Source organism: Lissotriton vulgaris, unplaced genomic scaffold, assembly GCF_964263255.1.
Source record: "Lissotriton vulgaris unplaced genomic scaffold, aLisVul1.2 SCAFFOLD_3117, whole genome shotgun sequence".
Taxonomy (NCBI): domain Eukaryota; kingdom Metazoa; phylum Chordata; class Amphibia; order Caudata; family Salamandridae; genus Lissotriton; species Lissotriton vulgaris.
The window spans coordinates 141,850-158,657 of record NW_028247442.1 but is presented as its reverse complement, the minus strand read 5'-3'; the positions used below and the strand labels follow the sequence as shown (position 1 = coordinate 158,657).

Sequence of the window (16,808 nt, the reverse complement as noted above, 5' to 3'; positions counted from 1 at the left end):
CCTACATTTGTTTGACACTGGCCAGACAACTGCTGGGCAAGTGGCCAGACAACTAGCGGCCTCAAAACGGACACAACATTGGTGCCTGGAGGTCAACTCGATACTCAGAGGCTACCAGTCCCACCTGCCAACCCACTAGACTCACAAACTGCAACAGCCCAACTGCAGTCAAGACTTTACCTCCGTCTAGTTAAAAAGCCAAACACTCAATCAACTGGAGATCCAACTGCCATGTCAAAATCCATACAGACAGCTCTTGCTTCATGCTCCATTTTCCTGCCCTCCAAGCTCATGTAGAGCCACTGCCAGATGCTGAGGGGGATTTGTTTGTAGATGAGTCATGTCTGAGGGACGACAAAGGGGGCTGCAGGCCTCCTATGCAGTGGGCACCGCTAATAAACTACTGGAAGGGGGAAGTCTGATGGCTGCCAAAAGCACACAGGCGGCCGAGCTCATGTCACTGACAAGGGCATGCACATTGGCTAGAGGAAAAAGAGCAAACATATACACAGACAGCCAGTATGCCTTCGGGGTGGTCCATGACTTCGGCCATCTGTGGTCAATGAGGGGATTCCTCACATCAGCAGGACAACAAATACAACACGCACAATTGATCAGTGACCTTCTCCAAGCTTTGCTGCCATCGAAATTAGCCATCATAAAATGTGCAGCACACACTTTGTTAAAAGACTACGTATCAAAAGGCAAGGCATTCATTGATGGGGAATAACGCTGACAGGCTGCCAGCTAGCAATGATACAGATCATAAGCCACAACTAAGACAAGGATACTAGCAATGATTCATTACATTTTGACCCGATACACATTCAGGAAAGGGTTGAGAAACATGAAAAGGAGGAGTGGGCAAAAGGAGAGTGTATGAAAACAAAGGAGGGGTTATGGACAGGGCCAAATGGAAAAATATGCCTGCCTCCATCAATGCTTCCCTCCATGGCAGGCCTCTTCCATGGTCCTTCACATGTGGGCCGAGATGGCATGATCAGATTATTTTCCCAATGTTGGTACAGCTGCAAGTTTTGTCAAATAGCAGAAAGACTTTGTAGGCAATGCACTGTTTGTGCACAGTATAATACTGGGAAGGGTATTCCAACTGCACCTGGTCATTTACCACCACCCCACTGACACTTCGAAAGTCTCCAACTAGACTTCATTGACATGCCCCCCACTCAGAAGTACAAACTAGTGTTGGTAATTGTGTGCCTGTTCAGCAAGTGGACCAAGGCCTATCCACCAAAGAACTGTGATGCACATACTGTTGCTAAATGCCTTCTGAAAGAACCTATCCCGAGTTTCGGAATTCCAGCCCTCCTGAGCTCCGACAATGGACCTGCGTTCATTTCCCATGTAATAGGGGGAGTATGCAAGGGGCTTAGGGTCACACAGAAACTACACTGTGCCTATCACCCACCTGCAGTGGGTGCTGTGGAGAGAAAGAATGGGGTGTTGAAAAATAAAATTGGAAAGATTTGTGCATCAACTGAACTTTCATGGGTGGATGCACTACCCCTAGCCCTGTTGGCAAAGAGAAGCACGTCAGACAGCGTAACAAAACTCAGCCCCCATGAAATAGTGTTTGGTCGCAACATGAACATTGCAGGCCACATGTCCACTGCCTCACTGTCAAAAGTAGATGATCTGCTTTTGTGCTATTGCAAGAAATTAACAGAGACAATATATTATCTTAATGGCCAGGTTCGGCAGGCTCTTTCAGAAGCAGCAACTCCACCGCCACATGACCTGTAGCCTCATGATTGGAGTTGGGTAAAAGCCCACACCAGACGACACTGCCTCCAGCAAAGGTGGAAAGTCCCCCCACAAGATCCTGCTGACAACAGCTACTGCCGTGAAGTGCGAAAGGCTAACATCCTGGCTTCACAGCTCCCACACCAAGAAAGCACCAGGGCAGGGAAACAAAGAGCAAGCTCCACCAGCACCATCCGAGGCATCTGAGGCACTTGGCAGGTACAACCTTCGCTCCAAGAGGCAAGAAAAGACTGACAAGAGATAAGAGGCAGTTACCTGCTCACTGCAGGCCAGGCATCCAACAGAAGACACAACATACCAGAGGCAGTCCCCTGCTGCGCACAACAGCCCAGGCTTCCGGGTATCATCCTTCCAAAGACACATGTTTTCTTCAAAAGTGCCAGCTGTTATGTGTTAGTAACCTCTGACGGTACACAACAAAGGCTCCAACGTCTCTCTACAAGTGTTGCTGGCGTCTGCGCCAATACCATTAGAAGAGCAGACCCTGCTAGTTAGTGTTACTGGCATCTGCATCATCACATCCGTAGTGGTGCAGACCCTGTTAGGTAGATACCGAAGACAAAGCTATCAAGAACACGCCCAAAACATAAATAGACTCATCTGATCACAAATGCCAATGATAAGATCTGGAAGACTCCGATTTATACAAGTGAAAGTGGAAGAGTCAGAACTAATAATTCACATAAGACCAATGTCCCCTGGAATAGAGATAAACGGAGTACTGAAGCTGAGTGTGCCAAGCACCCAGCTACTGAGAAGGTTAAGAGACCTGATTTTGCAAGACATTTCATTCCTCAATTTTGGATATCAGGCATCAGCACAAGATATCGCAGACACATGCCTTGACATTTTACATTGCGTGATTTACGCCATAGAAGACATTTGATCTGGTCTTATCAGAGACGTTAACTGAACAGTGAACTGGAAATAGGTAGGAAAATAGGAACTATGCCAAAAACAAGAAGAGGGGAAAGGAAATGGCAATCAGTGCTACTGGCAATACTATTGCCAGTCCCAGGGATAATAGTGACTGCACTGATAATAGTATATGCAAAAGATCTGGAAATACTGTTCCTTAATTTCGAGGTGGGGGATGGAAGTGGTTTAAATGTAACATATGAAGAAAGGAAAATTAATATGACAGAACAAGACATTCTGGGGGAGGTTGAAATTAAAGGAGAAAAGGAACGGGAATTATGGGAAGAGTACCAAGGAAATAAATAAGTTGAAATGTTAAAAATGTATTTACGCATTATGAACATATTGGGATGTTATGTTTGCACACATCAACCAACAAACACAGAAAGCAGCTTGAGCAACAATGTCCTACCTGTCTCTAAATATGTGGGGTGTGCCTAATGCACGATATGCTCTTCAGACAGCACAACATGTTCATCATGTTCATAATTGTTGGAGTTTCTATGAAGGGGATAGTAGTAGGACCAGCAACTGCAAGGCCTTAGACACAGAGGGTGACATGCATGAACATGCAACCAACAAAAAGAGATCAGGCAATGATCAATACATTTGACAGGACTGCTAGGAATGAGGAGTGGAAAGACAGGGATGGTTGGGACAAAAGGGCTGAGTAAAAAATCCCAGGATGTAAGGTAAGACAACAGCTCATAGCACCGTCATGCATTCAGAATGAGCAATGGATGGCCCCTAAAAGGCCAGCTGTGCTGGTGCGCCCCCTGAAGCAAACATGCACAATATCACAAGCAGTGAAGGGAAGGGGAGAATGGAAGAAATGAAGTTTAGGGTGTAGCATTGCAGAATTAGCCAAGGGTGAACAAGGGTTAAGGGAATGCTAGGAAAGGAATGATAAAGCCGTAAGAATTTCAGAAGGAGAATATTCAGTAACACTATCAATTTTCGTTGGTGAGAGTAACTGCACACACACAACTAAGCTATCACGGATTAGGAAGAATGATCAGCTATCTTCACCTGGACTAGTGGGTTTCAAAGGACTGTTCTTTGTCTGTGGCCAATGGGCATACTTCTCTTTGCCCCTCTGATGGTATGGTAGTTGCTACCTTGCCTCCATCGTGCTTTGAATTACACACTTCACTGACTTAGTACAGGTTGAGCACCAAGAGCACCGGACAGAAAGGGTTAGGAGGACACCAGAATGGCAGGAAGACCTGCTGACAGGGTAAGGGGCCATAGTGCCTGGTGCAGGGGTAGTATATACCTTCATATGGATACACCAGTTAGCAAGGATGATTGAAGATCTTGCAGATTCGACCGTAGCAGCTTTGGGAAATATCACTGAAAAACTCACTGCCATGAGAGCAGTAGTAATACAGAACAGGGTTGCATTAGACATCATCCTGGCGAAGGAAGGTGGAGTATGTCATGCCATACACCAGGTATTGTTCCTGGATACCTTACAACAGCCGCAATATAGACAAGGCAATACCAAACATAACAGACAAAGGATGAAGCACACATCATGCATACTGGAAGGAGGTGGGAACAGCTAATGGTATGGTTAGGAAACTGGGAATCATGGATATTGGAGGTGATTATTGTAATAATAACAGTGTTAATAATCCTCTGCATAATGATCCATGCTTGTCCAGCAAGCTGCACAGCCTTTATATCGTGCTGTGCACAATGTAGGCCCAAACAAATGTCACAGAGCTTACAAACATCACACCAATCCTGATGATGAAGGAGAGGAGATGGTGGTCAGACATTAGAAATTAGTGATTTGGTATCAGATGGGGCAATGTAGAAGCCATCTTTCTTTTGTGATACCAAATGCTGGAAGCTACTAGACCCTGTTAAGTTGACATGAAAATCACTGCCCCAGATGTTTGTACTTTTCCTTGGCTTCAGAGAAACGGCTTTAGTAATGCAAGGCTTGCTCAAGACAGATATGTGATAAAGGAAGATGCTCGCTTAGACACAAACGTTTCAGCATATCACAATTCGCAATATTTCTGGTCATTGCCATTATGTTGCAATTATTAACTGGAAAAGTACTGAAACTGATATCTTACATTACAGTGGAAAGTCCCAGAAGCTGCCTACTTGGGTCACGTGGTCAGCAACAGTATATTTCGGACCTTAAATGGTATAGCAAAGTCTAGGCCTTTGCTAATTGGTCAAATGAACTATGCTTAATTTGTACTACGTATGTTAAGATGCTGCATCCTTTCCGGTTTGGGGCTATAAAAGCTGTCAGAAATGTCACATTGTTGGACATTCAGTATCTTTGCTGTCTGTCTCTGTGCCACACGTACTTTGCATTGTTTGTTGGTCTCCAATAAATTCTGCTATTTTCTGTGCTGACAGAGAACTGTATTTCTGGTATTATTTATTATTATTATTATTTCAGATCCCACGCTCACACTTGACCAGATCCTGAAAGTATGGAGATGCGCATGACACCCGCCCGTTGCAAATGACTTGCACCTAAAGTTTGACTTAATGCCTAGAGACCGATCAACATTTTCTTCTCTGCTGCATCTCAGATTGTTGCCCCTCCTGTACCTCAAAGGCGGGAACAATATAATGAAGAGACCGCTGGGTGTAGGGATGCATCTTCCCAATAGATACAGTAACAGAATTTCGTGGTCTAAAAATCGTCTGACAAAAACAGTGTCCTAAATATGGTTTACAAAGATATTGCACCATCAGTGTTAATGATAGAAACTGTATACCAAATTTAGCAATATTTTTTTAATGATATTTAGGGCACAATATATATATTAGATGATATTTTCTGAATCAATATCGATATCCTGATGTACAACCCTCACTCCATCACTGCTGGCGAGTGACAAGTGCCAGGCTTCTACTTCACGGTGGCGAATAGAGAGCCACTATATGGTTTCAAGAGTTTTCATAGGGCCTAACAGCAAGCCAAAGCTGTAAGGACTCACAAGTAAGTATGAGCGGAAAATCCGTTCCGCTCGCGGATTTTGCGAATTTTCGGTAAATTCGCGATCCGCGAATTCGCAAATCCGCGAGCGGCGGAATATTCCGGGGGCAAAAGTTGAAGCCTGGCCTGTTGTAACTATTTTAGGATGGCGCCGGCAAGCTGCCAGCGCCATCCTAAAATAGTTACTAAGTTAGCTTCAACAGGAAGCTCTAATAGATAAAATAAAGCAGGTGCTCGATTTTATCTATTTGAGCTTCCTGTTGAAGCTAATTTAGTAAGTATTTTAGGATGGCGCTGGCAGCTTGCCGGCGCCATCCTAAAATATTTACCATGCCCTTCCTGTGACTCATTCATCAGCCCAAAAACAATCGTGAGCGTCGTCGAGGCAGGTGTGCCTTCTTCACAAATCTACCGTGGAAAATCAGCTGTGATGCTGGATAGAGGCTTTTGCATCCGTGACTTTCACGAGCGCAATACCCGTGCTGTTTCTGTGACCAGGAGCTTATTTCTCTTCATCTGCTGAACTGATCTTTCTCTGACCTTTTATACACACTAGAAGCATGTGTGAACTCGCATGGTAGCCCTGCCCGTTTGGCCCCGCCCACACACTCGCGGTTTGCACCGTCTTCCCGCCATTCACCCACTATGATGGACAGCTAACTCAAGGGACCCCTGCGCGCTTCGGGGCGATTGCATAGTAACACACACATGGTCGCTCGAACTAGTTGATGCTCAAATTCAGTGACTCATTCATTAGCCCAAAAACAATCGTGAGCGTCGTCGAGGCTGGACAGGTGTGCCTTCTTCCCAACTCTACCGTGGAAAATCAGCTGTGATGCTGGATAGAGGCTTTTGCATCCGTGACTTTCACGAGCGCAATACCCGTGCTGTTTCTGTGACCAGGAGCTTATTTCTCTTCATCTGCTGAACTGATCTTTCTCTGACCTTTTATACACACAAGAAGCATGTGCACTCGCATGGAAGCCCGCCCCAAATCCGCGGATCCGCAAATCCGCAAAATCCGCGGATTTTGCGGATCAACGATCCGCAAATCCGCAAAATCCGCGGATCGTGGATCCGCAAAATCCGCCCATGCTTACTCACAAGCCGTTTTCATTTTCAAACATGTCACTCCCCATCTGGGACATGAAAATACTAGAAGTGCTCCATCACACAAAATACTCTATTCTAAACATTGATGACAATTTTCGGAATTAAAAACTACTAGAAACCTTTCAAAAAAAACTAAGGCCCTGCTCCAAAACAAATAAATGAACAGCCATCTTTTGGGTGCATTTAGCTTGTATTCAAACTCTTTTATTGGCAAACTCAAGGGGTAAAGTTATTCAAGTTTGAAAAGATCAGCCAAAAAGTTATCTTAAAACCATAGTATAAATATTCCTTTCATCCCTCTCTGCTTATGGTTTTTGGGGCACATGCATCAATCTAGGATTTTGCATTTCCTAAATAGCGAAAATTAAGGAATCCTATGAGCCTAGAGGCCCATAGGAATCAATGCCGTTTTGCATTTTTTTTTTTAGGAAATCGCAATTTGTTGATGCATTGCAAGGGTGCAGAGGGGGGTCCAAAGGACCCCCCCCTGCACCCCTGAAATGTATTTTAAAGTGCATGTTTCACACACACATGTCCTAAGGACATGTGTGTCTGTAACATGACACTTTTCAAAATGCATTTTTGTGCTTTTTGAAACAATTTCGCAAATTAACACGAGGGTCAACCTCGTGTTAATTTGCACTTCCTATTTCAAAATTTGCATTTTTTTAAAAAAATGATGCATTACATTTAAGGAATCGCACAAATGCGATTCCTTAAATGCATTCGCATTTTTAGGAAATGCAAAAAAAAGCGAATTTTGAAAAATTGTTTCATGCATCCCAAAAACGTATTTAGGAAGTGCAAACGGCCAAATTTACCGATTCGCACCGTTTGCACTTCCTAAATAGGTTGATGCATGTGCCCCATAGTCCTCTCCCAAATTCAACCTCAGTTTCTCATCGCCTTTCAATTAAGTGGTGTGAGCTTGCTGACCGAGTATCTTCAAATGAGTCAGATCAACTTTTCATTATTGAAACCTGGTTCGCTCTTACCTTCCCAACAACATGCAACATGCTAATTCCAAATGGCTATACCTGTCTCTTCAATGATATCCTTATTTCCTGTGTTCATGTATTACACCAATTTTAACACCAACAAATGACAACATTATATGAAACAAACAGGTAGGATGGAGCATTAACAGGGCCTTACAGAGAGCCCTTCGGGTATTACACACTGACACATGGGTTTGCGTTCAAATGGGTGATGGTTCTTCTTTAACCAGTCAAATCTATAGAACTTGAGGCTTCAATCAAGGCTGCATCCTCACCCCATTACTTTTCATCTATACTACTATTATAAAGAGAGAACACAAACCTTTGAGCCAGGTAAACTACAAAAGTAATGCACCAATCACTACACCCAATACACCATTTGAAAGGGGAAATGTGGCAGAAGGACATAGGCTATAGATATGTACACCATATACATTAAAAAAGCAAAAACGCCAAAAGTGGTAAAGTAGTCCCTTGGGGGCGTGGTCGTGGGCGTCTCAAACAACAAATGTGGGCGTTTACAGGGCCGTGCCAAGTGCAAATAACAAACATAGGCCAAGCGACTTCACAACACACTTACATATGCACACAGAGCGGAAATGCGCTTTCACTGAATTTAGAACGCACAATATGCAGACAGAGCGGAAATGCGCTTTCAATGAATTTCTAACAAACATTTGCAAATCCCAACACATACAGCGGAAATGCGCTTTCAATGAATTTAAATTCACACATACAGCACGGTAACACCAATATACAAAAACAGCAGAGGTGCGCGCTACAAGAAATATACAAACATTAGTTGCAGTTAGCCAGACAACATTGATGCCTTCGCATTAAAAACCGGGCGGGCCTTCCATCGACGAGGAGTGTCAAATGACGCCACACAGGGGGCAGGATTAATTGCATACTACACCAATCACAACACACTAAAGAAACACACACGACTTCGGCTTACCAAAAAAAAAAGTCTTTAACCATTGGCCATTGACCAACGACGTCACAGGGGGGTAAGCACGAACAAAAAAAGCCGACGTTTCTTAACGGAGAAACGCAACCAACTGCGCATTTACGAGACTTTCCTCACATCTTGCGGACAAGATAAAATAACGAAAATAACAACTGCCCATAATCACTCGAGCACTGCCAGGACTTCACCACACAATTGACAAAACGAAAGGGAAACTTCTTTGAAGGGATACAAAAACGAACACACGGAAAGAGCCTTTGAAAGACAAAAAAAACATTAAACAGGTGACACAACACTTTCCTCACATCTTGCGGACAACATAAAACGCGGAAAACAATACATACGAATTAAAAAAATAACACAAGTGGGCCAAATCAGTTGAACAGGGCCAGGACTTGCACAGACAACTCTTCTGCGGGGCAGGCGGGGGCCCTGAAGCAGCCTTTTGCTCCCGGACAACGTCGGGACGGGCTGCTAGTTCTCTATATAGCTGTGATGGCTTGTAACCTTCACAGCAATAGAGCGCACCTGTTTAAACTTGGAGGAATGCCCATCCAACCTTTAATGTATGCAGACGGCACTGTCATATATTTAACATATATTACATCTGCTGGGATTGCCGTACTGTGCTGCTACTAACCTAAGCATAAAAAGCCCAATGTCCTACATAACAGAAAAAGGGTAAGCAAGAAGGATGGATGTGTGGAAATAATGACACAAACAATCCCTCCGACAGCCAGAAATATCTGAATCTATGGTTTAACACCAAATGTTCCATCTCTAGACAATTCGAGGAATTAAAATTCTAAGAGAATAGCCTACCAAATTCTTCCCGTAGCTTCTCAACAATTATTGAGACTCAGTTTAAAAACCCTATTTCAGATGATTAAAACAAAGTGCAAGCCTTTTCTGTGATGTAGCTGTGAAATGTTCCCTTCTTCACAGATTGAATAATTGAGCATAGTACAGTGCACCCTCTTCAGGAGGCTATTCCTCTTACACTCGATCAATCAACCAGGTGGCTTGTAAAGCACGACTACTCGGGATAAAGAGTCTCAGGCAGTTGGGGTGGAGGGGGGTGGTGAGAGAGCTGCTGGTCCTTCGAAGGCGCTGTGGTTTGGTTGAAGATCCAGCTCAACAACAGCTCAAGTCCAAATCAGTTGAGAATTTGATATGCCAAAACAATCATTATAGCAGGGAGACACCCATGTTCCTATTGGCAAAGCCACAAGAGAGCCAAAGAGGTTTCGTTAAGATCCTTCAACTGGGGAGAATTATGGGTCTGTCAGGATCTAAAACACTCCGACCCGGGAAAAATACAATCAAGATGCTCATCATGGAAGAATTCTGGAAACTTTCTGTCGCTTGAAAGCAACTAAGGTTCCAGATGTGCGACCACAGTAAATTGCGACTCGCCATTTGCGCTCGATTGCAAGTTGTAAATTGCGAGTCACAATTTATTATGTACTACAGTGTCAGAGACACTGATTGATTGCGATTCCCAATAGGGTCGCAAAATGTGAGGCTCATTAATATTAATGAGGCACTCGCCTTTTACGACCCCATTGGGAATGGCTGGCCCTCCCAGGGATGGTGGCCTGCTGGGCTCAGTAGACCACCATGTTTGTGACTGCTTTTAAATAAAGCAGTTTTGTTTTTTAAATGCAGCCCGTGCATTTAAAAGAAGAAAAATCCAACATTTTCGTCTCATTTTTTAAGGGCAGGCAGTGATCCATGGTACTGGAATGAGGAGGTCCTATGAGGAGGTAAGAGAGTGTTTTAATACCTGTGACCAGCTAGCGGAACAGTGAAATTCTGCAATGCGATTTAGCAAAAAAAACTTTCCCAAAATGATTTAACATTTGAGCTCACGTTTCGAGGTTAATTTTAATAATCGAAAATGATGTTTGATTTGTATTTTACATTTTTGAATGGTTTTAATTAACCACACACCATAAAGGGCAATAATAATAATAATAAGTTTATGTCTACTTATGTTTTTATTAAATATTCATGGTCAGCGATGTTCAGGCTAATTTGTAAAATAATGAGCGCAAGAGCCAACATTGTTCTCAGAAGTGCGCAGGTGATGAGGCAGATTAGATTGCCGAATACCTGGGGCCTTATTTATGAAAAGTGACGCATCGCTGCGTGAAAACAGCGATGTGTCACTTTTCACTGCGCACTCCTTTCGACACCAATGATGCGTCATATTTAATGTATGACGCATCATGTCGCAAGGAGTTACAGATACGTCAGTATTTCTGACGTGTCTGTAAGCGCAAAAGTGACGCATTGCTGGAGTGTGTCACAAAAGTGACGCAACTCCAGCAATGCGTCCTTTCACATGGGGAAAGCCCCATGTGAAAGGGCTTGCGTCAGTCTTACGCCTGCTCTGAGGCAGGCGCAAGATTTTGACGCAACAGCGTCCTAAAAGTGACGCAGTGAAATCTCATAGATTTCACTGCGTCACTATTACGAGGCTTTTTGCGGGGGAACGCCCCCTCTGCATACATTATACCTGACGCAGGTATAATGTGGCGCAGGGGTTTAAAAAGTGACACATCTACCTAGATGCGTCACTTTTTAAATATGGCGCAACAAGGCGCATGTTTTACGCCGCCGATGCGTCACAAAAAGTGACGCATCAGCAGCGCAAAACTGACGCAAGGCCTCATAAATGAGGCCCCAGGGATGTATTTCACATCATTACTCTTTCCTCCTTCAACATACTCTCTCTGCCCCTTTTTCGCACTCTCTTGCAGGTTGTATTTTATCCCTGCCTTCTGTTACTGTTGTTCACTCCTTCACTTCTCCCTTCTTTCCCCCATTTGCTGCCTTTCTCTCTCTTCTTCTGAGTCAAAGTCTGACGATTAAAAATAAGTCCTGGTCACCAATAAAAAGTGCCGGTGGGCCCCACGTGAAAATAGTGGATCAAATTAGCCATTGGTGATGCTTTTCGCTGCTATGTCCAGTATGAAAAACCTGTGCGTTCTCTCTAAACTATATCAAAATATAACTGAGTAAGCGGAAAAAAAATTGTGTTGGAGGAATTGTTAGCACTTAGAACTCCTTGACATAATACTAAAGGTCATAACGTGTTTTAGTACCAAATGCGTACATTATACATTTTAAAAAGAAGGAAGCGATGTTCCTGTCACAAGTGCTCTGTGCTTAGAATGGTATCATTGTAGAACATTCTCATTAAAGCAAAGGCATCCTGATATTTTTAGCCTGACTTCGATGCCATATTTTTTTAGCACTGACATTTGTTTTGCTTCCTGACATCTTTAGTCACAGACGCACAGGAGAGACAACTCAACACCTGAAAGTCACCAGTGAAGTATGAGTAAGGCTGCTTTAATGAGTATCTAAAAAAAAAAAAACCCTGCCAGCACCATCCAGCCTGAGAAACTATTTTTTCACTAATACAATACACATACCTAACAACCAACACATCCTTTGAACCTCCCATGCATAAACATCCAAACTCAACATTTGTAAAACTCTCACATATCTTCTTAACCTTAATCATTATCAGTCTACCCATCCTAACGTCACCTTCCTTTTATTCCTTGCCTCCACCACCCTCCTGCCACCTTGACCCTTCAACGGTACCCATGCCGTTCCTTACCATCACATCTCAGCTCTTTTACACCCCACTTCCTCGAACTGACTCAACTGCTGGAGTCCAAGCCAAGTCTCCAGTTACCCCTAAAACTAGTCACTGTTTTGTGATATGTCTCCTTCCTTGAACTTCAAACCTGTCCCAACAGCCGCAAAGACTCTACAAACACCACCCCATTTCTCAGCAATCAAGGCCTGTTTAGCTAAAGTAATCCAGGTTCATCACACCCAAAGCCACAGAAGCCCTCCCCCCGCTATACCGCCAATAACTAGTGGAGGAGGAGAAGGCGAAAACAGAAGAGGACAACATTCTCTTCAGGACTCACAGTCTCCCAATGGAAAGGACACTGACCATTAACCAGAACTCCCAGCCCTCATTCACAACACAAGCTGCTGTCCTGACCACACTTGTCTGCACACCATGGCACTTGCATGAACGGCCCATAGCGAGACCTCGCCAGCCTCCTCTCCCCAAGTAAACATCCCCACTGTCTGGTTGTAATGTGGACTAATACTCATAAACTGCCTTTAACATTTGAGGTACTAATAGTGGTTAGTCCACCGCCATTTTGAGATGTTTTATTCATGTACAAAAGAAGTGTTGACAACACTACGTGTGGAAAAGGAATGTTGAAGTCTCAGTGTCCCAAGAGCCACCTTTGCTATATGTGACTTTACATTCCTGTGCACCAGTTAATATGATCTGACTAGGTTACTTACTTCATGTTCCAGCAGCTAGACACTGGCCGCATTGCACTGAAGGGCTCTATGTACAGAGCTTCCAGAAGCCAGTGTAGGGCACAGAGCTGGCGGAAGAGAGGTTCCCTGCAAAACAGAGAAACAGAGCTGTGACAAAGAAAAGAGCTCAACTTACCATCTCTAAGATCCAGAAGATGAACAGGGGGAAATAGGGGTAAATGGATTCCTAATAAAGCAATTCAAAGAGCAGAAACATAAACAAGACATTCAACTCATGTAATGTATTCCCTTCTGCCAAGGCACTAGAGGGATGTACTCCGCTGCCCTAGTTGACTGCAGTTGGCCATATTTAGAGCGGTCTCCCCATCAGGTAAAAATCTCTAGGTGGCAGATCTTATGAAGCATTCCAACCCATCATTCTTTTGCCCGCCATTCCTCCTCAGTTGGACCCAAATATATGCAAGTCTCTCCCAACCCTGCTGTAATAGGAGCAGTCAAGCCCAAACTGCCAGGTGTTGCAGTTCAGGGATTTGACCAGAACCACAGAGGTTTTGCCAAAGTGCTGAAGTTTGGATTAAAAGCTAAGGCCCAGATGTAGGTAAATCTGATTTACCGATTCTAGAATACCGAATTTTACTGATTCGGTATTCTAGATTCGGTAAATCAGATGTAGGTAAAAATTCGGTAATTTTTACCGAATCGGTAGGATTCGGTATTTACCGATTCGGTAATTACGAAATCGGTATTTGCCATTGATTCCTATGGGCCTTGAAGCCCATAGGAATCAATAGCAAATACCGATTCGGTAATTACCGAATCGGTAAAAATACCGAATTGCTAAGGGGGACAGGGTGTCACTTTGACACCCTGTTACAACCCTGTTTCTGGCTTGTGTGCCACACGGCACAGGTGTGCATGCACAGATGTGCATGTACACAGGAATTCATTATTTACCACCCAATGGTATTAGGTGGTAAATAACGAATTCTAAAGGCCCTGTAGCACTGTTTAAAGTGCTACTTACATAAGAAATTACAGATTCGGTAATTTTCCCGATCTGTAATTTTACCGAATCTGTAAAATTACCGATTTGGTAAAATTACCGAATCTGTATGATTTTGCAACCCCTACATGCCAATGTCTAAATACCGGTCGGAAACGGCTGAAAATCGGTATTTTCGGCCGTTTCCGACCGGTATTTGGAAACCTACATCTAAGGGCCCCATTAGGATGACGGGCGGACATTGTCCGCCCGCCACCCTTTCGTAGAACGGGACTGCCCGCCATAAGGGCGGGGGTCCCGTGGGGGGAATTAGGATGTGCCCGCCAAAGTGGCGGGCACATCCTGTAGTTTTTGCATTGTGGCGGGTGGTGCACTCTGCACCGCCCGCCACAATGTAAAAAATGCTGTTTTGCATTTGCATATGCAAAGCGGCAGGCACCGCGCTGTGCCTGGCGCTGTGCATATGCAAATGTAGGGGGGTACCATAGGTATCCCCCATGTGCCCCCCAGACAGTGGCGCCAACCTGGGGGCCCTGCAGGGGGCCCCGCAGCAATCACCGCATGCCTTTCCATGGCGGCATTGCCGCCGCGGAAAGGCCTCTGCTTTTTGCCATTGTAATATGGCTGGCGGTGTCCATTGGACACCGCCACCATATTAATCTATTACCGCCGCGGTCGCAAGCCGACCGCGGGGGTAAAGTGGCGGACGGTCTTTCCGTCCGCCGCTGTCCCCTCCGCCATCCTAATCAGGCGGAGGGGAACACGAGAGTGGTTGTCGGGCGGATTGCCTCCGCCTGGGTGGCGGTGGCCACCGCCACCCTGGCGGAGGCAATCCGCCCGATATCGTAATGGGGCCCTAAGTGTCCAGATACCAAAGTCAGCAATTTAGCTACAACAGCAGACTGTCAGAAAGTGGATTGTTCTTATTAAGAATGAGAATAAGCGAACCAGTTGCATTTCATATGAAATGCAACAGGTTCCTTTTTTTCTTAACAACAATCTTCTTTCGGCCAGTGTGTTCTTGTAGCTAATTTTCACCTGTAACTATAGTCATCAGGTATTCACTGGCGACTTCCCACTGGCAACACATCATGCTGGTGTCTTGCCGGCAGCAGTTGGTCCTCTTTGATCCCCTGAATTGAAGGCCTTCAGTTCACAGAGACGCACTGTAAAAATTGCAGTGTTATTCAGCTCCCATCATGTGCTAAGCCTGAAGGTTGAAGACCTGCCTACCTAAGAATACTTTTACTGTGAGAAGGGGACAATGGCGAGTGGAGCCCCTGCACTGCCCAACAGCCATATCTATCCTCTGCCAGAACAGTAAGGAACTCATATGGAGCAACTCCCATGTCCTGGGGAGGTTGTAATTTGAGATCCCCTGTGTAGAGCTTTCACATGTGAGCTGCAACCCAGTGGCGGCTGCCGCTTAACTAAAGTGGGGGCTGGGGACAGAGGAACGGGGGATTAGGGGACCAATAAACAATTTTTCAAATTTACCTGTCGACACCAGCCACCTCGGTGCTCTTTCCCGGCTCTCCTCCCGGCAGTCACTGGGGCACAGACTCCCCTCCCAATACGGACGCTGCTCTCATGCTATACCTAGCATGAGAACAGCAGCAAGATAGGTCTGATTGACCCGGTTTGTTGCTCACACAGAGCCTAGGAGTCAGTGGTGTTTCTCCAACCCGGCTCTACAACACAGCTGGGCTGGAGAAACCTAAGTCGGCCGACCAAACCCGACATGCGCACTTTACAGTGCCCATCACTCCTTTCACTCCCATGGTCCAGCCTGCCCACACTGACATCTGGTCAGTAAGTCAGTGGAAAAGAAAATGATAATATTGTTTTATTATCATTTTATTTCTCGCTGACTGAATTTGACAAGTGGGGCAACGCCCCGTTACGGAGGAGCTACCCCTGCTGCAACCCCCTTCTAGGCAAGGGTTTCCAGCTCTCTTGTAATTGGACGTCTATACCATATGGCCGTGTGATGAGGCATGACAGCTGCTGAGTCGGCAGGCTTAGAGCGGACTCTGTTCACATAACCCTTTATCCACAGCACCTGTTCTTGATGTCCAGCTTCAAATGAAAGGCCAATCGATTCCTTTTGTCACTAAGACCCTTGCTGGGAGCAGGTGTCAAAGGGGATCCAGCAGCAGACCTACATAACTTTTGCCTTGGGCCTATGAAACAAAGATGCATGCACCCTGCCCTCCTTGGCAGGAGATAAATCTAGTAACTATATTCCACTGAGGAGTCTTAGCAGGGAATAAACAGGTGACCTGCACGTTACATGGAGTACTTTGCAGCAATCATCCAACACAACAAGAAAACAACACAACAACGCAACGTGACAAAACAGTTAAACATATCACAGCAAGCCACAACACATACACAATGCACCAACACAATAAGTTAACCCAAAACCAACAGAGCCACACAATAAGGTACTATAACAACGCTTGAATTCAGCACACACAAAAACTAAAGATCAACATACGAAGATAACACAACATCAACGCCATATTAAAATCTACCATCATCCAGTAAAAGTCAACACAAAAACAAACATTTTTGTGTTAAGTGGGATGTATTTACTTTGGTAGCTTGTGCAGTGTTTGCATTTGTTCTGTGTTTTCGTTCTCTTGTGGTGTCTTTTAGTACTGTGTTGAATTATGTTGAATTTTTGGAAATTAGTAGGTTTGCATTACTTGATGTCGC

The 16,808-nt window shown here is 44.7% G+C and overlaps 1 protein-coding gene across 1 annotated transcript in view; it reads right to left on the bottom strand.

The window, feature by feature from the left end:
* LOC147665173 (coiled-coil domain-containing protein 60-like) overlaps positions 1-16,808 on the bottom strand; it is a 199,563-nt gene that overhangs the window by 62,977 nt on the left and 119,778 nt on the right. Inside the window, exon 5 of the mRNA XM_086949701.1 lies at positions 13,106-13,210. Coding sequence (XP_086805827.1) covers positions 13,106-13,210 — 105 coding nt within the window. The remainder of the gene's footprint in view (positions 1-13,105; positions 13,211-16,808) is intronic.